Source organism: Anneissia japonica, unplaced genomic scaffold (assembly GCF_011630105.1).
Source record: "Anneissia japonica isolate Jap-2015-1 unplaced genomic scaffold, ASM1163010v1 scaffold288058_len748972_cov163, whole genome shotgun sequence".
Lineage (NCBI taxonomy): Eukaryota > Metazoa > Echinodermata > Crinoidea > Comatulida > Comatulidae > Anneissia > Anneissia japonica.
The window spans coordinates 289,284-314,514 of record NW_022701645.1 but is presented as its reverse complement, the minus strand read 5'-3'; the positions used below and the strand labels follow the sequence as shown (position 1 = coordinate 314,514).

General features: G+C 32.9%; 1 protein-coding gene across 1 annotated transcript in view; it reads right to left on the bottom strand.

The window, feature by feature from the left end:
- The window catches only part of LOC117103668 (LIM and calponin homology domains-containing protein 1-like), a gene marked incomplete in the record, with an annotated part of 69,871 nt that extends 44,876 nt beyond the window's left edge, over positions 1–24,995 (bottom strand). Inside the window, 4 exon segments of the mRNA XM_033244264.1 lie at positions 755–803; positions 3,878–3,910; positions 6,379–6,479; positions 24,926–24,995. Coding sequence (XP_033100155.1) covers positions 755–803; positions 3,878–3,910; positions 6,379–6,479; positions 24,926–24,991 — 249 coding nt within the window.
- Between the last annotated feature and the right edge of the window lie 236 nt (positions 24,996–25,231).

Below are 25,231 nucleotides of genomic sequence, written 5' to 3'. Positions count from 1 at the left end.
ATATATATATATATATATATACATACATACATACATGTACATATATCTGTTGTAATTGTATTCTGTTTAATGGAAGTGAATAAATGTTCATTTGATTTAATGTCAGGCACTTGAGTACAGTGTATACAGTATCCTACAATCCAATGCTATGCTACTGTAATGAGGCACTAACAGATTGATAAGCTATTATAATACTCTAAGCATGATACTCAAGGCTAAAGTACAGTGAATTTATATCAATCATATCTCAATCACTTATACTTGATTTACTACTAATGTATTTTATTTGACTTAACTACATTTCAGATGTTGCAAACTATTTGACATTATGTGTACTTTGGACTTCTATTGTACATATTACGGTTGTGATTGAATTATAGGACAAGTGTATTAAATTGAGTTTTAATGTTAATTTCAAGGAAATAAATAAATTAATAAACTAATTATGCGGGAATATCCATAATTTTCATTATTTTCTTGCACACATATGGGTGGGGAAGGGAGGGGCTCGACAGTGTAGGCCAGCAGCGTAGCTAGGTGAAGACGGGCCCCAGTGCAAGATTAATTTCCCGGGCCCTTTAATGTGAAGATATTTTAAATTATAATTTTTTTAGACTTATTTATGAATTTTATGAATGGACCCCTAAGAAACAATTTCTAGTAGGTCAAATAAGCTAAGCATGCTAAAAAAACATAACCGAAACGGACTAACACAGAGGAACCAACACTATCGCGCCATTCACCTGCAACTTACTTTCTTTAGTCTTCGTTCTTCTTCTGTCCGTCTTTCTTCAGGAGTGTAACTACAAAGAGAAATATAATTCATAATCATTTGAAGGGTCATAGGGACAACATGAGTAAACACGGGCAATCACTGCGTCGAAAAACGGTCGCACAACTGCTGGCCAACGAATCTAACTCCGCTCGCTGTAAGTGCTACCCAACGCGATGCAGTTGGTGACAGCCTGAACAGATCGTCATTAAAAACGATCTGTTGCGCATGTGTCTTGTCGTTGCGTACTCCATAGAATTGTGTCTGCCGACGACCGACGGGTACAGTGTGTGCCCAGCTTACGGTATAAGTATGGCAAACCCATGTGCAACTATCAACAGAAATTCTGCTCAATAAATGAAAATGATGATTATGACGACGAGTGGAACTGATAATTTGTGAATTAGAATGGCAGTCTTTACAGTATACAGTATTCCAATTTTCTCCCAGGGCTCTGGGATTAGTCTGGATTTCTTTTGGTGCGGAAGGGGGTCCTATGCCCCTTTGACCTTCAATGGCACTACCACTACTATTCGCTATTTGTATTTAATCAGACTCAACATTTGTTGTGATTTGAGTATCATTTAGCACCAATCATACCAGATGGGCACATCCAGAGACTACACAAAAAACTTGGCTAGTAAGGATGACACATGATTGCAGAATCGCTTGTGCCTGCCAAGGCTGACTGTTCCATTATATTTTTCGAGGGATGTTCTCTTCTGGGAGAGAATAGGCAATTACTTGGTTATCCACTTATGTTCACGAAGTAGATGATTGTATTCCGAACCAACTATAGTATGTCGTCGTAAAATATAGTGACAATCATGCAAATTACAGTATGTCTCATCAGATTAGGGAAAAATTGGCTTTTTTTGAAAGTGGTATCATAAATGTGTACATCGTAAAGAAAAATTAATGCAAGTTAATCGCCCTTTATGGTTATTATTATTACCTGTAAATATAATTATTTTAAAAATAATATTTAGGTGCTGTATTTCAACAATTGTGTTTTTTAATTTGGCACACAAGTGTCATGCAACACACCTTTAAAAAACCAACACCTGAAGATTTTGGTTACCTAGGTGATCTCTGTCTGAAGATAGAATAAAGCAAAGGTCACTGACCTATCAGAATCTACTAAAACCGCAAAACCTGTGCAGCAAAGCACTCTGAACGTTACTGAAGTGATTTTTATAAACACAACTGCCACCAGTTCATTATTATGCAAAACAACAGAGTTACCAATTTTGAGAATACAGTATTTGCATGGAAGATGTCAGTTTTATATTATGGTCACAACTTATTACCTTTATTGCTATAGTAGTTGTAGTTAGTATGCTGTGTGGATTAAGCTCAGCTACAGCACATTACACAGAGTAAAACATAATACCAATGAAAAAATCTGAACCTAACATATTAAGCTTTAAACCAACAACTGCTCATATGCAGTGCATAGATCAAGATATCTAATCAGACAGATAAATTAATTTTGACTGATTAGTTTTTATTACAAAATGATTGGTTACCACCAAATTTATAGATGTACCTTGCAAAAAAAATACAAGATTTTACTGTAGCATTATTTTTTAGTAGCCTCATATTCATAAACATAAGAAAATATTTGATGGTTTTCCAGATATTAGTAGTTTCCTAACCGTAAAAATCAGATCACGATTGCATCACTCTTAAAATGTCGTCTTATAGGACTGATCAAGTCGTACAGTACTTTAAGAAGACAATTTGGCGGTGCTTAGAAATATACAAGTAGCATTTGCGAAGATTATAATCACAAGGCATTGCTTCTAGTAGTGTGTTGTAAAGATAAGGCACGGATTACTGTAGCATTCATAAGTGTATATTAAGGATTCTTGCAGATCGTTTCTCATTATCATGGGTTTTACTGCAGTTAACTGTTAGAAATATTTTAGACAAAGTAAGCTGTACCGGTAAATAATATATACAGGGTGCAATTGTAAATATATGTGGAATCGATAGAAAATAAGAGCTGAGCTCAAAATATATGAAATACAATAGAAATATAAACAAGCAAACAATACAATAAAAATATCAGTAAGATTACAATGTGATAAATGTGAATGGAAACCGTAATTGTAGGTTAGTATTATACAGTAGTAGAGTACCTAGGAATAGGATAAATTTGTGTGTATCAAAGTAGATGGGGAGTAGGCTGCAATAAAATTAAATTTACCCCTTGTGCAATTCAGTTCAAAGCTTCTTCTTAAATAGAATAAAATGTTCATAAGCTTAGGATCGTCTACAGGCATAAGTTTTATTTAATAAATAATGCATGATAAATCCTAAAAGATAACTTGAGTAATACTGTACAGAAAATGCATACAGATGATTTGAAATAATATAGAATGAATAAATAAAACACTGCCAACCCCATGAATTTTTATTTGACCAAAAAACATTCCTAAATATTGTCATGATGAAAATATATGTACTGTACATCATGACTATATATGGGCATACATTGTCAGTCTTTCTGTTAAAGAAAATTGTGAGAGAGCTTATGAGATTCAGACTTCCAAAGTTATGAAATTAGATATTAAATTAACATAATTATTTTTTATCATTAAATAAATGGATTATTGAAAATAATGGGGAGATTTCGCAACAGTTGAACCATGCATACAAATAATTTTTAACAAAGCACTATTTTTAAAGCAAACTGTAAACATGTCTATAGTGATACTGTAATTAAAAGTAATAACAACAACTACAGACAGGAAAACTTTCTTTTTGTTAGGATCAATATTTTCACTTTTCCATTACAAAGCTAAAGTACTTTCACTTGAGAGATTATTTTGGTAAACATTATAAAATACATTGGTTATTTTAAAACTTGGAGCTTTTGATTTTTGTCAAAAATTAGTAAAACCTTCCCCAACACACTGTAGCGTTTATTACAAGTATATTCCCATGGGTAAATATATTTGCAACCAAGTGTACGAATAATGGTAATATTAGATTCATCAGTAAATACAGTGATACAGTAAGAAAGCAGTGTGTTGTTATTTCCCTTTCCACCAATGAAAGTCTGTATTTTGTTTACTTATAATTCAACCTGATTCTTACCCCAAATCTAAATGCTGAATTAATTTCCTCTGTCTGGAAATAAACAAAAGTCATTCAAATCTGAAAAAGTGAGCTCATGTGAAAGAAAGCTTTCGGCAACGTGACAGCAAGGCTTCAGACTTTGAATAAAAAATTATGAGCACGGATGTACTACATGAGTCTACCTTTACATAAATACTTCATTCACTTCATGCGCATGTCTTTGTCTGTTGAAAATGAATATTTCAAATAAAAAAATTAATTTTATTTTGGTGTTTTAGTGCACATGCCACTGTGAAAATTTTAACATTAAAAAATAATATTTTTAAAAATTTTCATTCTACCTGGTTCTACCATCATATTTATGGTATTTATTTTCAAGCAAATATAAAGAATATTATATTTATCTATTTAATGAACTGCTTACCTACATTACCACATTCCACTCTTTATACAACACAATAGTATCCAAAGTCCACAGGCCTAAGGCCACCCTCTTTCGCCTCAGGAATTTTTTTTATTTGGCGTTATTTCTTTAAACAAGGTAATTAACGTTTTTTTTCACTTTGTAGGTTTGTCTTGCTTCGACAAAAAATTGGTAACTGGTACGTTGAGGATGTGAATAGGCCTGGTGAGTTGAATTTTCAGCATGACTAAGAACGCAGCAGGACCACAGGAGGTGGCTCATCTCATAATGTATGCTTGATTCTGTAGCTGATGACCAGAGCAGGAATCAAAGCATGAAGGTCCTTCCAAATGTAAACTATATAAGGCTTATTATCTATTAAATAATGTATCATAACCAATTAATCTATATTGAAAAAAAAAATCCCTCTAAAAACTCTCGCGTATTTGACACCAACATTTAGCAGGCATTGAATGACTATTTTTAAATATAAACATTCTTCAGTTGTTCATTACATCATGTGAATGGCTGAGATTGAACACTTGCATTGAACATTCGTAAATGGCCAAAAAGGATGGTACACTCATTTTCCCCCTCCCCTATCAAGCTGTTAAATTCAAAATTTTGTACCAGTTTTTTGTCAAACATTCCTTCAGTGTACAGTATTACAGAAAAATTATTTGTACAACATATATCAAGATTTTTTCTTCCAGAGCTTGGCTTTAAACATCGAGGTTTTCTTAAATATATTTTAGTGGTACAGTAGTACATTATTATGATGTAGTGAACAATTCTGTATGCTTAAACAAAAGCTTCTCTCTGAAAAGGTTGTTATTCTTGATCGAAAGTCATCCAAATTCCATTAAAAACCAACTTATTTACATTAGACATATTTACAAGTGGATAATAGGGTTAAGTAAACGCCTATATTTTGCCAACACATGAATTATACTCAATTACAATAACAGTACCAGTCAGCGATTTTCTTAAAATATGCAACTCAACCCACAACCTTTTGTAGGCTAGCTTTGTGGCACTACAGACAAAAAAGCAGCATCGTTTAAGCATGTCTAATTCCTTCCAAGTAATTTTTTTTCAAATAAACAACATGAAGAACAAAAACAAACCACCTTGACGGACTACATGTCTTTAATTCTAGTTGCGGTATGGTAGATCTTCTACATAAATTGACAAAAACAAGTCTAGACACGTCACATAAAATAGTATTTAATTGGTCTGTGATGTTCATATGTACGGTATGTACAGTACGTGCTATGCCAACGTGCCACTGAAGGATGAGATTTGTTTGTTTTTATTCAAAACCATAATCACCAGAAGACTTTTAATGCTGATAGCTCAGGTAAACCTTAAGTATAAAGGCGACAGGAAGTCCCAAGACGTTTGCTTTCAACTTGCGAAATTTAGCCGAGGTCTGTGTTGATTTATGACGTGATGGGGAATTAAGTGAATTGTGTGAGATCTGACAAATCCATAATGAACTCCAAATTGAGAAATACTGTAATTGGGAACAGCTGATCTGAATCCAGACAAGAAACTGACTCAAATACTAATAAAATAACCAAAGTCTATTTTTATGACAATAATAATTTGATTTGGGAGAGGGGAGGGGGGCAGGAATGATGGGAGGTGGCCTTAAGGATGTGTCAAATAACAAACAGCAGGATAAAAAATTTTAAACATGCATACAGGATTTTTTTAATAACTAGGAGTTTCTTAATTCATCACATAATATGATCATTTATATGGTTGCTCTTAAATCGCATGTGTTGCAATAATATTGATGTAGTTGTAAGAATGTTATTTTGGGATCTTGGTACCTACAGTATGCCCAGTTACAGGGCACTAGAATATGGCATTAATTACCATAGAGGGAGCTACATTTGGATTAGAATGCAGGTAAAACATCCAAGCGAGTCATTCAGGAGGCTAAAAAGGGGAAGTGTTCATAATAGATATTGCATGTTGCAATTTCTCAAACTGGGCAAGGGCCAAAACTTAAGTTTATGTACAAACAACAGTATCTCGAAGCTGTTGAAAAATTAACACTACTTATGTAGGAAGTCTCACTGGCAGACCGACTATCTATTCAACTTACCTTGCTAGACTTGATAATGCTTGGAGATCAATCGAGTGAAATAGTTGAGAGCGATTCAGACCAAACTCTTCACAGGCATTTAGAAATATTGATATATTATTCTGAAAAAAAAAAATGTAATTTAATTTATTATATTTAGAATAGATTAGAATTACCGTATAATGGAAAAGACAATGATGATGGAGAAGATGAGTTGGTACTGGTATTGGTGGAAAATCGATAAAAATGTTAGAAAGAAAATGATTAGTATTTAAATGATGATCATAGCTTGATATAGGCCTGAATACAGAATTTTCAAAACACACTCTGATTGGCCACACTGGATCAGGTGATTACTGTAGTTCCAACAAACATCCGACTACATTGCAAATATCTAGCATGCACCATTGACAATGAAAAATTCCAAGATCCTACCCAAGTTGGCTTAGCATACACATGGGATTGAGAGCACAGTCTATAGGGAGCTTTTAGCTCTGTTCAGTGCCGACTTCAGCTTGAGACCAACACTTGTACAATTGTGTTTCCCCCCTGTGGTTGGTTATGATTTATAGGGTATGATGACCTTCAGGTAAAGATATTTTACAATCTAAGAGAAGTTAAATAGCTATACAACAATAGCTTGTATTCCTTTATGTATACTGTACTCTGAACTTAAATTACAAATCAAAATTTTTGTTAAGACTTCTGTACATTAGTTACATGGTTTGAAATTTGTCCTACAGAATTTATGTAGAAAATGGTAAGACAAAATAAACTGTAATATAAGGCCTATGTTTTCATTAGCTAAATACTATATACCTCAATTCATATTTGTTCGACTTATAATTTATCAAAACATGGAGATAAAATAAAATTTTAAAGTAATTTTATACCTTTATGATTAAACAAGTTTATAAGATACTATCAATACAGTACTGCCAAATAAATTGAAAATTAACTCAGAAAATAAATATTGAATTACATATTTCACTGTAATTTGTGTCTCAATAAAGTTATTAGTCATGCGACTAAAATTATAATGTGAAAAAAAAATGTCATCCCTTAACTAAAGTTTTAAGAATGAATACAATTTCTAGTTCTTTTCATATTATCAGTATTCATAAATTTCTACCGCCAAATTTAAGGATGATCAAATAACTTCAATTAGATTAGTGTAGTATAATATTGAATAAATTAATTAATAAATTAACAATTAATTATTAGTATTATTAATGTTGGCAACGCAGATTGAAGGTTACTGGTGAGAAAATCCTTATTTTTTTGGCTTTACACAAATGAAATTTGATACTAAAATTTAAGGATGTTTTTAACAGCAAAATGGAAAACAATCACTTGGGTAATTCTTGCTGCACGCTTTGGGCAATGCAACTAAAAGAGAATGTTCAACAGGCTGTTCACACTGGGAATGTGTTATGTTAAGCAAATTGAATCAAATGTGAACAGGATTTAAGCTAACTCTACAATTATATTGGAGGATTCCAACAGTATTGTGTATTTAATATAGACATGCACTGCACCATGAATGCAATAAATATTCCAAATGGAATATTCATAGTCAATTTATTCAGAGAACTACGTATCCATGCATCTAAAAATATATTATTTGCACAATTACACACAAATATCAAGCCAGCAATCAGGTCTTCCTAGACTACAGTATTCAGTGAGAGAGCTTATTGAGGCATGCTATAAATAATCATGTAAAAGTCACTCAATTCTATTCCCATTCACATTTAAATCTACTAAAGATGATTACTTGTAGTATTAGAGTAGATACAGAGACTTAAGTACTCTTTAAAACCCAAAATCCTATTGATACGAGCAAGAAATCCATGATGCTGTTGCACAAAACTTGAATAACAACACAATAGGTTTATATACTGCATACAGTTACTCACACCTCTTCTTATAATTATAGTCTGGGTTTCTTGTTAAGCTTACTATTTATTTATTTATGTTCTAAATCAATGATTGATTGTTTTTAGATGGGATTTTCACATGGACAAAAACCTGGTCTTTCTGCTAATTCAGGCGAAAGTAGAACCTAAAAAAACAATCGCGATTATTGAATTAAAAACTAATTTATTGTTGTGTATTTCAATAAGTTTGACTCATGAATGGTCAAAAACATGACCGTAAAGCCGGACAAGTACTGCGTCATATGACCGTCGTACGACGAATCTAACCCTGCTCGTCGTGAGCGATAGCCAATGCGACATCGTCCACTGATTTTCGGTGGCAGACTTATATGCAAAACAAGATAGAATTGAGCCACTGTAATGTGACATGTAGTAAGCATTTTAGGCACATGATATTAACTACACATAAAAATATATTTAATATGAACTACTGAAATTTATTGAAAACTGTTTTTAATATTACAAACCCAGCCTTGCAATCAAACAAGTAGGCCTAATGCCAATGGATTTAAAATTATGGTGCCTTGTAAACCAAAGGCTTTTTTTCAAGTAAATATATTCTATTTAAAACTGACAGTACAAAAACATTTACAATTAAAACTAAACCAATATAGTATACACTTGTTGAAACTAACCAAAATTGACTATCAAAACCATATTCCAATTGAACTTACTCATGAATTTCACATTATCATCAATCACTAATGTTCTAACTGTGATGCATGGTAACTTGTTTGACTGGATGGATACAAAATCTCCACAGAAGCCTACTTGGAATAGGATTCTACTGCGCAATACAAATACAGTAGCCTTATTATTATAATACCTGTCATTATTCATATCCTGAAATATATCGTCTACAATGCGAAGCGTTTCCAGAAAGTCACTGAAGCGTAACATTGGGCTAGTGGACTGGAATGAGATCCACACGTATAATATTGTGTTATTGAAATAGAAATCAACCACAAGGTTTATTCTTAGAATGTACCTGGATAATTAAACAGTGGCACCTAATATACTACCATGCTACTTGTACGTCATGATATCATGTGACAACGCTTCGTTACCGAGCAAATACCACCAAGCGGTTGTTACCGCTGAGTATCACCACCAAGCGGTTGTTACCGCTGAGTATCACCACAGCTAAACCACAGTTTCTCGATAGCTTTTTTAACTTGTATGATCAAAACCTGAATCAATTCCGATTAAAAGGATTATACAGTAGATATTCGAAGTACAATAGAATGTAAAGTTTTAAGTTAATTAAAAACAACTAGATGAAAAAATAAAATAAAGATGACAGTAGAATTGATTTATAATATCATGGCTTCACCTACAGTATGAAGGAATTCAGCCGTATCGGAGGATTGGATAGTGTTGCTTAGTAACAAATTGGTGTCTTATGGTGTTAAGACATGAATGCCGTAGTACGCTATAGTACATTTTGTATGAAAGTGTCATACTGAATTGATATAAATGATCCTTCTCAATGTTTGTTTCCAAAATCCATGAAATTTCCTAGGATATAAATGTAGCCTTGCTGGTTAAGAAACTTGCATTCTGACACCAGAGTCTTGGGTTAAATTTGATACAGTGGTGAAAAATTGTCATTTAATTGAAAAGGAGATTCCTTGGGTATATGCTCACCCTAAAGCTGTAGCGTAAAGATGGGGCTGGGGGCCCTGTGGCTGGGAGTGAGGGACTTTTGGGTCCCGGTTGCCAATTCCATAGTGCAATTTTAAATGTGCTTGCATTTTAATTGTTTGTCATTGCATTCTAAATGCTTTTAACAAAAAAATAAATGATATGATATGAGTGGTGAATCCAGGAAGGTTTAATACTGGGCCCAGAGAGAGACTGACTGATAATGGGTCAATACCACCTCAGTCCCACTATGGTTGGGGCTGAGGTAAGAAAGTTTATGATTGCGGCACCTCTAAGTGGCCGGAAATGGTACTCACGGACGTAAAATATTAAAAATTCAGGGGCCCCTTTAATTCGCCACTGGATGTAACATGATATACAGTCGGATGTCAGAGACACATTATCCTGTTACAGTATGTATCAACAAGGCCCTTTTGGGTCAGGGTGCTGGATTGATAACCATGTGATTATAATTTATAGGGGCCACTTAGGGACTCCTAGGGGACGGGGCCCTGCGGACCGCCACATGAGAGTGCATACAATACGAATGGGCTTATACCAAAAGAACTACTACTACCACTAGTATTTATGTTTGTTTAATGGTGGTGATATAATTTTGACTCAGGAAGCCATTACTTTTCATTCAATAATAAGCTATACTGATTTGATGTAATTTATTACTTCATAAATTACAGACTGTGCTAACTAATAAATTAAACTTATATGTTTAAAGAAAAAAAAAATTATTGACTACAGTATTAAATTATCAATCACAAAATTATGTAGAGTAATCCATGAAAAAATTGAATTTTGTTCTAGTCTGCTTCAGTTGGTATTTTTAAAATGTTAGTTATTTCCAGCACCAATTATAGAACAGCAGCTATATTTATACTATAGTAAATTAGATTTATTGATTCAGTAATAATTTACAAGCTGAAGTTTGGCAAATATTTTGTAACTTCATCATGAGTGTCTGCTGCTGAGCAACCTGCCCTTGAACTAGTGGAAAGGTATAATTTGGCTACCAGCAGGATTCTACTTACAGTTCCTCTTGTTATAGGGCAAGTGCCTTCAAGCCTATAATACAGAGGTCTTACTGTAGGCTAAAGGTATAATGTCATTGCCATTTGAGAGCCATGAGAAACCAAGCTTGAATGATGAAAGCAAACATTTTGCAGACTTCATTCTATTCAGGATCAACTACCGCAGATGGCATACCATAATAAGGGTTCATTATGAGGCCAAATGAACTGAAGATTTTGTGAAGTACTGTAGCCTGCAGTACTGTCTACCTAGCTGTAGAATAATAATTAAGCACATGCATTGTCATAGGCCTTTCTCGCACACAGGCGCCGGCAACCTTATCTCTTTGTTGCGCCTTTTTTTTTTACTTTTGCCTATGTGATATATAATGAACATATATACAATACTGTACAGTAACACATACATATAATACAAACAATATTGTAACTTATTAGAAGTGAAGCATGAATTGAAAATGAGGTAGAGTAGAAAGAAGTTGACCAATGAAAAGAAATTTAAAAGGACATTGGAGATTTTTTTTAATCTATAAAATCATATACTGGACTCATATACTGTACATAATTAGATTCCCCAACATTACAGTAATATTTCTTCTTTAATGCTTGCAAAAATCACAAGCATGAACTTCTATTTAAAACAAATATTCCAATATCACACCAATTTATAGAAAGTATGAAACAGTTAAGCCCTATTTGGTATGGTACAGTAATGTACATTTCTTCTTTTAACTAAAAACCTACAGTAAGGAATGATTTCATTGATTCTATAACAACATTCGATTTGCAACACAGACTCTGCGCGAGACACGTAGCCCAGCAGATCCAGGTTCCTTAAAATAGATTTTTTTATTTATGACTCACCTAGGAGAAGAGTATTTCACACACAGGAAATCGCAGCAATTTGGATGAGCTAATCGCACAGAGCTTGTGGACTAGCGCAAACAGATAATATAGACCTGAGCTAGCTATAAAATATAATAAGAATCAGGCACAAGAATATTTATAGAAAACTTGGTAAAAATTTGCAAAAAGCATGGAATCAAACATGAATCAGAACACATACTGTAGCATCCTTGCCAGCTATAATAAACTCTTTTAGGAAGCGAAATGCTAGGTAAAAAGTTTTTTTTTTTTTTAATTACAATATTGAGGCTCATTGTCGTCACATCAGATGTTTTGTTTTTTCTTTTGAAATTTATTTGTTATGGTCATATCTCATCTGGACTGTAGCATCCTTGCCAGCTATAATAAACTCTTTTAGGAAGCGAAATGCTAGGTAAAAAGTTTTTTTTTTTTTAAATTACAATATTGAGGCTCATTGTCGTCGCATCAGATGTTTTGTTTTTTCTTTTGAGTTTATTTTTTATGGTCATATTGCATCTGGCTGGCTAAAAATGAAGGCAAATGCAAGGCTAATCTTCCAAATACTACCATTTTTTAAATGTTAAACAAAATCTTATTTCCCCATATTTAAAATTGCGTTCATTCATAGTAACCAAATTTAGTATCTTTATTGCAGTAGTATATTCGCATATGGCAATGTACAATGTACTGTACAGTAAGTCGAAACATGATTTAAAAAATCTAAAATTTGTATGTCGTGCGTATAAAATGACACCATGTTTTTCGGTCATAATTTGCTAAATTTTAAGCCTTGACTTATATGCGAGTATATACGTTACTACTACTTAATATAAAGAGGACATATCAGTTTCCTTATTCAATTTTGAATTGCCTAATGTAGTGTGAAAGCAACCTTCAGTATGCTAATGAATTTGTCTTCATGTGAACATAGCCTAAGGGGGGTTATTCACCTTTCAAAGTCCAAGTTTATTCAATAATTCAAAACAATTCTGCAACAAAAGTAAACAATGTTTTGACTTGTATTACAGTATATTATATTGTCAATGCTTAAACATTCCAATCTCACTCAAGCTTAACATCCTGTTGTAAAAATATATTGAGTATAATTGTTCTACACAATTAAGCTAAACAGTTGAAAGTATATTGTTGCGGTAAATTGTACAGCACAAATATTCTTGATAATGTACTGTGAGTTTGTTTCTCCACAAACATATCAATCTGTTGTAATTTCTAACCAGTTTAAAAGCGCTTTCCAACATTTTCACGTCTATTCAACTACTATATTATTGTTTTGAATGCATACAAGGTTGTGTACTTTAAAAAAAATATTATCCTGAGATGACCTTCGCCCTCCTGTAACACAAAGTGCTGTACTGTCTTAATCTAAAATCTAAAGCGCTTGGCAACTTCATAAAGAGACCATGAATTATAGTTACAGCCCCAATTTCATTCATAATCTACATCCAGTATTACAACTGATAACAATATTCAGTCATCAATTTCATTACAAATAATAATAACAATCAATTTATTATTTATACTAAATGACAGATCTAACAATAAAATAACCGGGATAATTACACAATAATAATTAATCTTTACACAATAATTATATTAATTTTAATTAAAAATTGATTAAATTGACATTGTACATGTATAGTAAAATACAGATAATTCAATTTTTCACATTATCTAAATGGAAATTAAAATTATTATCAATTAGGTTATTAATGTTATAAAAAAAAATATATATATATTTAGCAATATTATCTATTGTATGACTTGTGATGCTCTATTTGTCTGTATTGATGTGTTCTATATTGTGATTTTCTTTGTGTTGACCCGTCGTCAATACATTGACGATCAGGATGAAACAAGTATTTTGGTTCAATGAGTTTGATCAATACTGTACGTTCAACTTGGTCACCGATACTACCTTATAATGATAATATGCATGAATATGGTATACTGAATTTCTACTGGCGTATTTGAAAGAGATAGTCGCATAATACATAATTAAACACATAGTAGAACCCCTCCACTTGGGGCATCCCTATTAAGGGGACACCCTATTAAATGGAAACTTTTTCAGCCATGAAATGAAGAAAACTATATCTTACTATTGCTACAGTTAACCTCTATTCAGGAGACACTAATTTTGGTCCCAAAGATATTCCCTTAATAGGAGTTCTACTGTACTGCAGATGTAAAGTATGGGCCAAAAATAGGGACATCAAGAAAAATTTAGTGCATAGTGTATAATGTGCTTAGTGTTACTATCAGAGCCAATCACAAGAATGGAGAAGTAAAGATCAAGTTACTGAAGAGATTATTTTATCGACAAATATTACGCTTAAAAAATTTGTTTCCTTTTTGAAAATACTGCAGAAAGTCTACAAGAGCGGTCAGAGACATTTTTGACCTTTGACCCAACTGGTACAGTAATTATGCTGACTTGCAACCCATGGAAATAGAAGTTAATAAATGTTGCATCAAAACACAACAATACTTTGTCTATACAGTATGTCTGATCGTGTATGATATCAATAAGCAATTACGATATTAATAAGCAATTAGTAGAGTTCTGTATCATAAAAAGATCAAGCAAACTGTGCATTTATTGAAAGATTAGTGCAAGGTTGGGAATAGGAAAATAACATTGGGAGTTGCAACACTGGATGACATCACAATTGACTTATAATTACTCTATTATACAAGTAAAACAGCAGACTATACAATATTTATTAGAAGACATTTATTTTGAAATTGGCACATAACAAATTATTGTTAATATTATTATTATTATTATTATTATTATTATTATTATTATTATAATTACTATTATTATTATTATTAAAAGTTAATGAGTAAATAGATTCAATAGACCAAATTAGTTACCAAACCAAAGCCGTTATAGTGGTCATAAAAACAAACAGCTAAGTGGCAGTTTTTTTACACAATAATAAGCCTCTGCTCAAGTAAATTTTGTCAGTCTTTTGAACTCCTCATACTTATTTATTTGTACATTTTATAATAAAATAACTTATTGAAAAGCCTTGGTAAATATTCCTTTAATAGATGTCACAGTATTGACCAGCTAGATTTGAAATGGAGTGAAATAAACAAATGGAAAACTTTAACCTTTTTGCATAGCCTTCTCGCGTAAACGTGGGCCTAGAGAGTTCTTTTGACTCTAATCAACAGCGATCACCTTAGTCAGCGTAGGATGTGGCAAGTCCTGTGAGCGACGGGCCTACTGTAGGCCACCTAGAAAGCTTCTCGAAATTCTTCATACTTTTAGTCTGAATGGATATTTAAATCAAATCAACCTTAATCTCATGAATCATTTAAAAAGTATACATTCTTATAAAAAGTATCTTCTACGCTAACTTCATTACATTTTAGACAATTTAATAGACACCACTTTCAACTCCGCTTAAGGCATTAGCATAGTACTTTACGATGTAAACTATCTTTTAATACCCAATCGGCATCAAAGAACTGAAATTCATATACGACGGTAGCTTTAATGTAATATATCCCTTCTGTTTGTCAGTACAGGTTAATATTCATTCTGAAACGGAGATTCTGTTACAAGTTACACTGTGAATTTTACAGATGACATTGCAATCAGGTCTCTCTCAATATAATATTTCATGTGGTATGCTAAGAATGTAACTTAATTAAGAATTATAAAAATTAATGTTATGTTGTTGAGTTTGTTTAGTTTTGGTTCACTGCAATGGCAAGGGCTAAGAATCTTAAACTCAATTACACATTTGTACACAATATTATAATGTTTAAACAAATTTATATTCAATTTTAAACGAATTAGGATACAACAAAGCTACTAAAAAAATTATTGGCAGTTACAGTATTGCAGTCTTAATTTTTGAAATACTGTATTTGCACAACACAATTAATATAATAATAAAGTAATAAATTAATAATAATAATAAAGTAATAAATTAATAATAATAATAATCTTTCTATCTTTTTACTCCTTTCATTCTTTTCTTTCTTCTTTTCTTATTTCTTTTCATTTATTATTGTTTCTCATCTTTTTTCCCCTTTCAAAAATGTCTGTTCTTTCTTTCATTGAATGTTCTTTCTTGTATAATAATGCATGGGCATAGGCTAGGAAAAGTTGGTGGGAAGAGGAAATATAAAGGATAAAATATGGCAGCGTGCTTATCTTAGGGGTGCGAAAAGGATGAGGAAATAATATGCTTCTAAAGAATTTACTTGTGCTACCAAATTTTGTTTTTGTGTCCTGTGGTGGGGGGGGAGAGGAGTGGGGATGCCATAAGATTTTGGCTGTGCTACTGTACAGCACCTAGCAAAAATTTAATTTCCAGCCCTGTAATAATAACAATAATTGTCATCATACAGTAAGAAGAAAAAAAATATCTCCCTCGCTGTACATTAAACTTGTGCCCTTGGGCATGGCATTTCATCTGCATTGCTTCTCTCCACCCAGGAGTACAGTAGGGTTACTGTAAATGCCAAAATACGCTGATGTAGCTACTGCAACATTATGTAATACTCCCAGAGGGAGCGCGAGTCTATGTTCCATAATGCTTTTAAATCAAATGACCAGGGTAATGAAAAAATTTATTTAATATCAATGTATGTAAGGGTCCCAAATGATCAGCTTTGCTGGATGGGCTGCCCTCGTGAAATATCCTTTAATAATAGATAAATGATAATATGCATAGAAGGCTTAAAATGTGCTATAATTCTACCATTATTATTATTACAGTAGTGCTAAACCTGATTGTATCCCCTACATTAATAACCAGTATTTACCAGCACTATGAAATACCAATCATTTGACTTAAAGGTCTCATACAGGATGTTGCAATAGGCAATCAATTGTCAATCACCAACGTTAATATGGTGATAAATAGACACTAGAGACAGTTACTGGATACTGGAACATCAATCGCTCATCAATTAATATCACCAATCAGGTCTCAATGTCAAATGGAATTATTAGTTAGGTAATTAGAATAACTGAAAATTACTTTCCTTTTTTCCCCCACATAAACACAAAATATTTCACACAAATTCTACAGTACTTTAAAAAATAACATTTTCAGTGTTACTGTATTATACAACTGGGAAAAAGTATTGTCAGACAAAAGGCAATTTGTTAGAGCCACATTTCTTATTCAAACCTTTGAAATAAGTCAGCTAATTATTCAAAATCATATGTAGTACCCTGGGCTTAATGACTTTGAACAAATACTGTACTTTGGAACTCCTTTTCAGGAAACATGCATTGACCCTGAAAAAAACTATATGTAAGAAGGAGTAGGGGTAGGGTGGCCTTATACTCGAGAACTATGCTAACTGTACAGTACACAAATTGACTAAAACCACAAAAAATATGAAGACATTAGAAATACTAAAAATAATATTTCTATATTGAAAAAAAAAAAATTTGTCTAATATTTTAATAATTTTTGTTTTATGATTTTCTAATGACACATATTTAACAAGAAATAAAATTATGATCTATCAAAAACAAACTCAGTTGATACTAGGATTTTATCAACACAGCCGACTAGTCATCATGGATTAAAGCATTTCAAATATCTGTTCCAGAGTGTAACTTACTAAAATGCCAACCCAAGTGTGGGAAGATCAGTGAAGAGTGAATCTGTAAAATAAAGCCTGGAAACCGTACAATGCAGGACCTTACACCATCTATTCCGAGGCATGCTCTCTTTAAAAAAAAAAAAAACCCCTTAACAATAACTCTAAATAACACAAAGGGCATATTTGTTGAGTCAGATAAACTTGGGTTACCCAATAGAGAGTCAGCGAGGCGAGAAAAGAATGTATAGAAATGAATTTGAAGGCAAATAGAGAATGTACGGGTACACATAGTAGGGATTCCATGAATCATAATTCTACGCGTTATGTTATCAATATTCAACCATGATTCATATTTACTATGCAGTAGTACAGGGCATGGTATTATTATAAAGCCAAGTGATAACCATTGCAAAAACAAATTTACAATCATTTGTTTTTTTAATCATACTGTAGGTATAATGTAGTACACTGCATTATGGGATAAATTAAGGTGCAAAGTTCATTGTGGTTACTGTACTGTACCGCCACTGTTAATAACATGTTTTACAAACTATTAATACCTAATAGAAACACTGGTTATATTGTTGGTGGTTTTATTGCATAGCTCTTGCAAATAAAATTAGTCACAAATTCATGATGGAAATTACTGTATACTAGACACCTATATGTTGGTTGTTGTTGTGAAATAGTGGTGGACACAGTGCAGTAAGGCTTTGGGTATCCAACCAAATGGTTCGGCTAGAGTTGGGTATTAAGGTTATGATAAAGATAAGATAAATTAAACTTTATTGTCATGACCTCAAAACAAGGGGTACATGGAATTTGGTTTCCTTGATGTTTGTGTACTCGGTAAAAAAAAAAATTTTTATGTAAATTTATCATTTTTATTCATTTTGTTCGCATCCACTGGCGAAGAATTCAAAACTGCACAACAACACTAACTGGACAATTTTTTATGGAACATTGAAATCAAAATCATCTTAAAATCTATTTTCATGAAAACAAACGAATTAACATTAGTCATCCAATACCTGATGATGACAAAATTTTGAAATATTGAATTCCAACACGTTGGTATGCATTTCAATTCTTGGAGTATGTATTATACTTTGTTATCAGAGATAGTAATCAGTGGAACTTTTCGCTTTTTAGTCATCTAAATGGCACCATTTAGACACTGTTGAAAATTACCTTGGGCAGAGTTTTAATATCAATTTGCACAAATCTGCCAAATCCATGCATAACAACTACACATCTTTAAAATCTACTGTGTAGTAGAAATTCTTTCCAAATACTTAAACCTCATTAAATATTCATACATACAGGTATTAAATAATACGGACATGAAAAGCATGTTAAGAGAAAATCTGTTCCGTATGCCTGCCTTCCTCTTGTATGCATTAAAAACCATTACATTTATATTCACTTGGATTTCATTACCCTTTCGGCATATGTTGTGAGTTATGTTTATATGACTTTGATTACAGTACCAACTGTACTGTACATGGCTCCCAAGATTTATGAACTAAAGTCCAAGTAAGCGTGTATGGTCAATCTAATGCTAACAATTAGTAAAGTAAACTACGATTGAATTTCTTCAACAGGAAGCAGGCATAGTTGTGCAGTTCTTTCCATCCAGCAAACTCCCTCTTCCAGATAATGCAAAGCGGTTGGCAGTACCAGTCTTCGAAAATGACTACGAATAGGTTTAGGGATAGTTTCATCCCTTGTGCGATTAAAGCACTAAATAATTCTAGCACATGAGTATAAGTGTTGTGTTATCATTATTGTTGTTATTATTATACTGTAGGGATGCACATGTTTGTGTATACAGTATTTGTTTAGTTTTTTTATTTTTGCATTTCAGCATTACACAGAGCCAACCTAAATTTCTCTGTGTGACTTGCACATTCACAAATAAAGTTATTGAATGTTGAATCCATTAACAATTTTTTTTTAAAGACATAACCAAACCCTACCAGGCCTAAAATATTTGAAAAATTTATCATTAAGGCAGACAGAAAAAATTATTATATTGTATTACTCTATGTTTGTGGAGGTTTTTTTTCAAAAAAGTAAATCAGGATATGTAGTATTTATAAAAGAAATATAATTAATTTAATGAGAAACTTAACATATATTTATACCAAAAATGCACATACATATAACCCAGTGGTGGCGCCAGCGGGGCTTAAGTTCGTCGGGCAGTCAGACCACACCAACCAAGCCAAAACATGTCTGTCACAGTCTGAGAGTGCCATTTTCGGCCATCCAGAGGTTGATATTCTTTAAAAAAATCTCATTTGGGAGGGGGACCCCTCTCAACCCCTTCCTCCAGCTCGAGCCTACGAGCTTAAGTCCCCTTGTCGGACAACTTTTCCCCAAGAAAATATATCCTAGAGCCGCCACTGCATAAACCACAAGATACATTGTTAAAAATGTTGATGAGGTAAAAAATTAAATACTTCTTAATACCACGTCACATCAAGATATCCCAATTTTTTTACTCGAGAGGAGTGATAATTCAAACAATTTTTTTCTATCTGCCTAATAATATTCCCTCAGCTACAACCCCCATCATCATGCCAAAATATCTCCAGAACCTTTGTGTCTTGATACATAATTAATTTAAGCCTAAGGTAGCCTACCTAGGCTAGGCCAATGACCTAAGCTAATAGTAAGTAGCAGTATAACCTAGTAGTAGGCCTGCTGGGACTGAAGAGTATAGGGCTAGCCTAGGCCTACTGCCGCAATCCTAGGCCGGCTAGGCCCCAGAGAGTAGAAAAGATCGCTCTCTGCTGTTAGTGAAGAGTTAGGTAGGCCTGGGTATGTGATACGCTTCGACGAATTGCCAAGAAGAGGCAGCTTAGGCTTAGCTAGGTAAGTCGATCATAATAAAGACATACAGTATTATTTTACTGGTTCTATGACTAGGTATATTGAATAATCAGTACTTACGTTTGTCTTCTGCTGTCGAGTAATGTAGGTTCCTAAATAGAACAAAATTGAAATACGACCTACTAAAACAAAGTAAGTCTATCGCGAATACGAAGTGTATAAATTGAAAAGTCCAAGAAGCAAGCTTCTGTTTACTAAGGAATGTTCCATTGTTTGGATGTGATTTTAAATTCAAAACACTATTTATCCTTTAGACACTTTCATTATTACAATACTAAAACAAAACTAAAATATATATTATATTTTACAAATTAATATTACGTACTAATTTAAAACCTTTAACGCTATATATCTTCAATTTACTTCAAATATATCGTTCTGCACCCCTATGATGATAATACTATGGTCCAAGTGATGACTTGGTCCTTTCACGCATTCCAAACATTCCTAATTTTCAGGGGATCGACTTAATTTATTTTATTTGGCTTCTACAATAAAAATCAAATAAATCAATGCGCAATTAATAATTAATGTTGAAAGCTTTTTAGAAATTTAACAATTATGGATTCAGCACACACAAATGTATCAATGTACAGTTTATAGTGATACAGTGAATATATTGTACAGTGTATAATATTTAGGTACCATTTCACTTTTCAGTGCTGTTTTGAATGTTTTCACTAAAATTTTAAAAAGTGTGATTGTTAACATTGTAATTTAAGATATTCATTTTAACCTACCATTTTATCTATTCCAACATTTTGTAGTATATGTAAATTATATTTATTATATTATTATTTTATTATATTAGATTAATTATATTATAGTTAACAATGTTTATTGGTGTTATCTTGTCATAGAGCTATATATACTATAAACAATTAGTCATTGTGAAAGTTAAATACAAAATATACAGGATGCATACCACATGTTGAATCTTCAATGGGTATGCATTGACATTTTTTTTTTCTGTTTCCTGATTTATGCTCCAGGCAATAGTTCCATTGGAAGAAGGAAGTAAAGCTGACAGACTGCCTGCTGTGACAGGATACTATACTATCAAAACAACTTCAAATCTCCATTCATTATCCCCATTATTATTCATGGTAACTGAATACTTGACTGAGTGCAAGTGGACCAAAGCCCCAAGCAGATGAGCGTATAGGAATTTAATTTAATTTGATTTACTTTTTATTTTTTTTAAATAAAAATAAGATGCTAGATGCTCATACAAGGCACCTAAAGTCAATGGTGGTGCCCTTGAAAATTGGACCTCTCTAGAGGACACCCCGGGGATACTGCTTTTGTCCCCGAGGGGAGAAGCCCCAAGCTGAGAAGTAATAGGAATTTTTTTTTTGTAAAAATGCTGTATGCTCATACAGTAGGCCTACATCTTCACCTAAGAAAGTAAATAATGCCTTTCGAAATGGGGATCGAAACCCCATGGGCACTATTTTTGTCCCGAAGTTGTCCCATTATTGGGTTTTACTCTACAGTACTATCATTCGGTTTATCACCCTCACAAATATCATCATTATCATCACTTTCATTAGGGTATAAAAGAAAATATTTTTCACTACTGGTGGAACAATATGGTATATTATAAATGAATCACATATGTTACAAAACAATTTACGAGTTAATCTAATTCTATAATAAATATAACATAAAGGTCTCATTCCAATTAAAGACCATTTTTGGGGCTGGGGTTTAATGGTCTTTAGCAGCTTTGTTCTCTCATTAGAATAATAAAGATAAAAGAAATTTGTTAACTTAGGACCACAGAATAGTGGTCTTCAAATAGAGGTGGTCCTTAATCAGAGGGGTCTTTCTTTGGAGGGAAACCTGTAATTACAATAATATAAGCGAATGGAAGGCCATCACAGCATATTGTATGCGCTGCATCCTTAAAATCTCTTATTTTTCTGGAATGGAAGTACAATTGTATATTCTGGTATTCACAAATATTTGCCTAGTTACCCACTGTCTATTGACAATACAGCTTGATAAAGCAGATGCGAGTCAGAGTTTTGATTGTACAAGCCAGTCAGCGGTGATATACAAACTGCCAAAACTCATTAAACATATTGCTTAGGCCCACCATAATTGTTGTTAAACATTGCATGGGCGTATTTCATATCAATTAACATATTTTCTCGCCACATCATAGAATGTATCAGTGGTAATATCAAGTTGGGAGAAAAATTTTTATACGATACTTTTTTTTCAACAACTTTTTTGTTTTGATTTGTTGTGGAAATTTAGAATGTCTTTACAGCCTTGTTGAAGACACCATTGAGGCATTGAGGTGAACAAACGTTCAGTGGCGGCTCTAGGATATATTTTCTGGGGAGGCTAAGCTGTCCGACATAGGGACTTGAGCTCATAGGCTCGAGCTGGGAGAAGGGTTAAGTTTAGGTTTAGGTTTCGTTCCCCCTCCCAAATGAAATTTTTTTAAGAATAGGAACCTCTGAATGGACGGACATCGCACTCTGAAACTGTGACAGACATGTGTTGGGTTTGTGTGGTCGTTTATATTTTTTATGGTCAGACTGCCCAACAGGGGGCTTGACCTGTCCGGTGGGGGAGGGGAGGCCCCCCCCCCAGCTGGTGCCACCACTGCAAGTGTTACGGGGGAGTTGTTATAGCATATAACAACTCCCTGGTATTACCATGATTAAACTTTCAGGAAACCTGGGGCCATAGCTTTACTCAATAACAGCAATTAACTTTTTAAATATATTAATTATTACCTTTTCCTTTAATTTACTACCAATTTGGTAGGTCTACCAATTTATTTATTCTTTCTTTATACTGTCGGCACTTTCAGTACTATTGCACTGATATTCGAAGTGGTACAGTTTAAACATAACAAAAATATATACAATATATACAATTTATAGAATTGATTAACAATAATTAAAAAGCTTCAACATACAAAAACCGTCAAATCACATTTAATATAAGCTGCAGCCCAGCTGCAACTGTTGAAGCAACCTTAATCGAAACGTCGAGACATTCTCGACCAACAACAGTTCTACAAATCCCCATCCATCATAACAATATTATCTATCTCTGCCCTAGGTATATTAGTGATCTGTGACCTCATTTCTGATGACTTCTTCCCATACTGAAGAGCCAGCAAAGAGGTACTTGTACTAGAGTATCCTTTTACCTTTTGAATTTCATCATCAGCATAATCAAAAAACAAACCTTGATAACAATAAATAGTGAACTCATTACAGATGTCATTCAAATTCTCCAAATGATGAAAATGACACCAAAATAGTCCAACAGAGTAAATATGATCCAAAGTTAAGATTAATATACTGTTATTTAAGAGTAGTTAAACCTAGCTTAAGGTAGTTAGGGACGTCCTGGGTACGACATTAAACTCCATCCGGTTGAAGCGTCGGCGACTAAACTGACAATCCTCTCAGATATGTTTATTACTTGTTACTCAAAATTTATACTAAGTACAAAATAAATTACAAAAAATGATATATCCAAAGACCCTATAGACTGTAAGCCCATGGGCTAAATCTCGAGATGAATCCCATCTTGAATTGAAGCCCCCTCTTTAGTTTGCAGTATTAGCCTTCGAAAAGGAGACTATGAGCTTCTTTTCAAGATAGCATAGGCTTCTTTTTGAGATAGTACAGTACATATACTGTACATGAATTTAAAAAAACAAAATAAATTGAAAACAAGCATGGTTTATATAGTAGTTTTGGTGATTTAATGCCAGTTAAATAAATCCACGACACAGATTGATGTTTCAGTGTCCGTATTTATTGTTTCATAGTACAAATTCACAAAATTTACAGCATTCATTTTGAAAAGAACCCCTCTTTACTTTGCAAATTATCCTAGAAAAAAAGCCCATCCAAAGTTTCCCCCCCCCCCCACACAAAAAAAAAAAAGAAGCCCAGGGCTTGAATTCAAGATTTGACAGTATGTATAAGATATGTTACATACTGTATCATAAAAAAAAAGTTTTTTTTTATCGATTGCAGTATAAACCTTTTCTAAATCTTATATAAATATATTTTAAAGTTTTAGAAAAGGTCTTTATTTATCCATTGAAGTATAAATTTTATGACTTTATATCAAAGACTTGGTTGGTAAAACAATTGAATTGTCAAGGAGTAGTAAAATTACATTATTCAATACCTTTATTTACCTCAAATCCAGCCACAAACATTAATATTTTTCGTTATAATTGCCTACGATCTAAGTTTCATCCTCATACGCCATATAGTTAATGGATATCGGCTATATGTAAGCTTTCATTCAGTTATTATGGTAATGGTAATATATTGTAAAGCGGATAGATAATACAAGATCATCTCTATGCGCAGAGAAACCAGACCAAGTGCACAAAAGAAAAAAAAAAGAAAGAAAGAAAAGAGTCACACAGTCTCTCGCACAGTAGTTGGTTTCAAAGCTTGGTCGCAGAAAAAAAAAGAGGAACAATTATCACCTCAAGTTTTAAGGTGACCAATATGACAGTTAAAGAATGGCAGATGTTGATGAGGTAGCCCATTATTAATTTATTAAACAATTAATATTTACCACTTCCGCATGTACTGTAGGTAGACGATTGATCTTCGTGATAGAGCCAGGTTTCAAACATTGCATCAATCTGATTGGAGGAAATATATATAGATAAGCCAATTTAGAATTGAAATAATTATCCAATAGAAGTTTTGTAAATTCAACAATTTCTCAAACTAAAATTTCTGTGAGATATTTTTGCAGATATTTATAAATGGATTGAAATTCAATGATTTTATGCACTAACAAGAAAAACAGTTTTATTAAAGTTTAAATAACAAATATGCTTTGAACAATAACATTAAAATTAATAGGACTATAGAT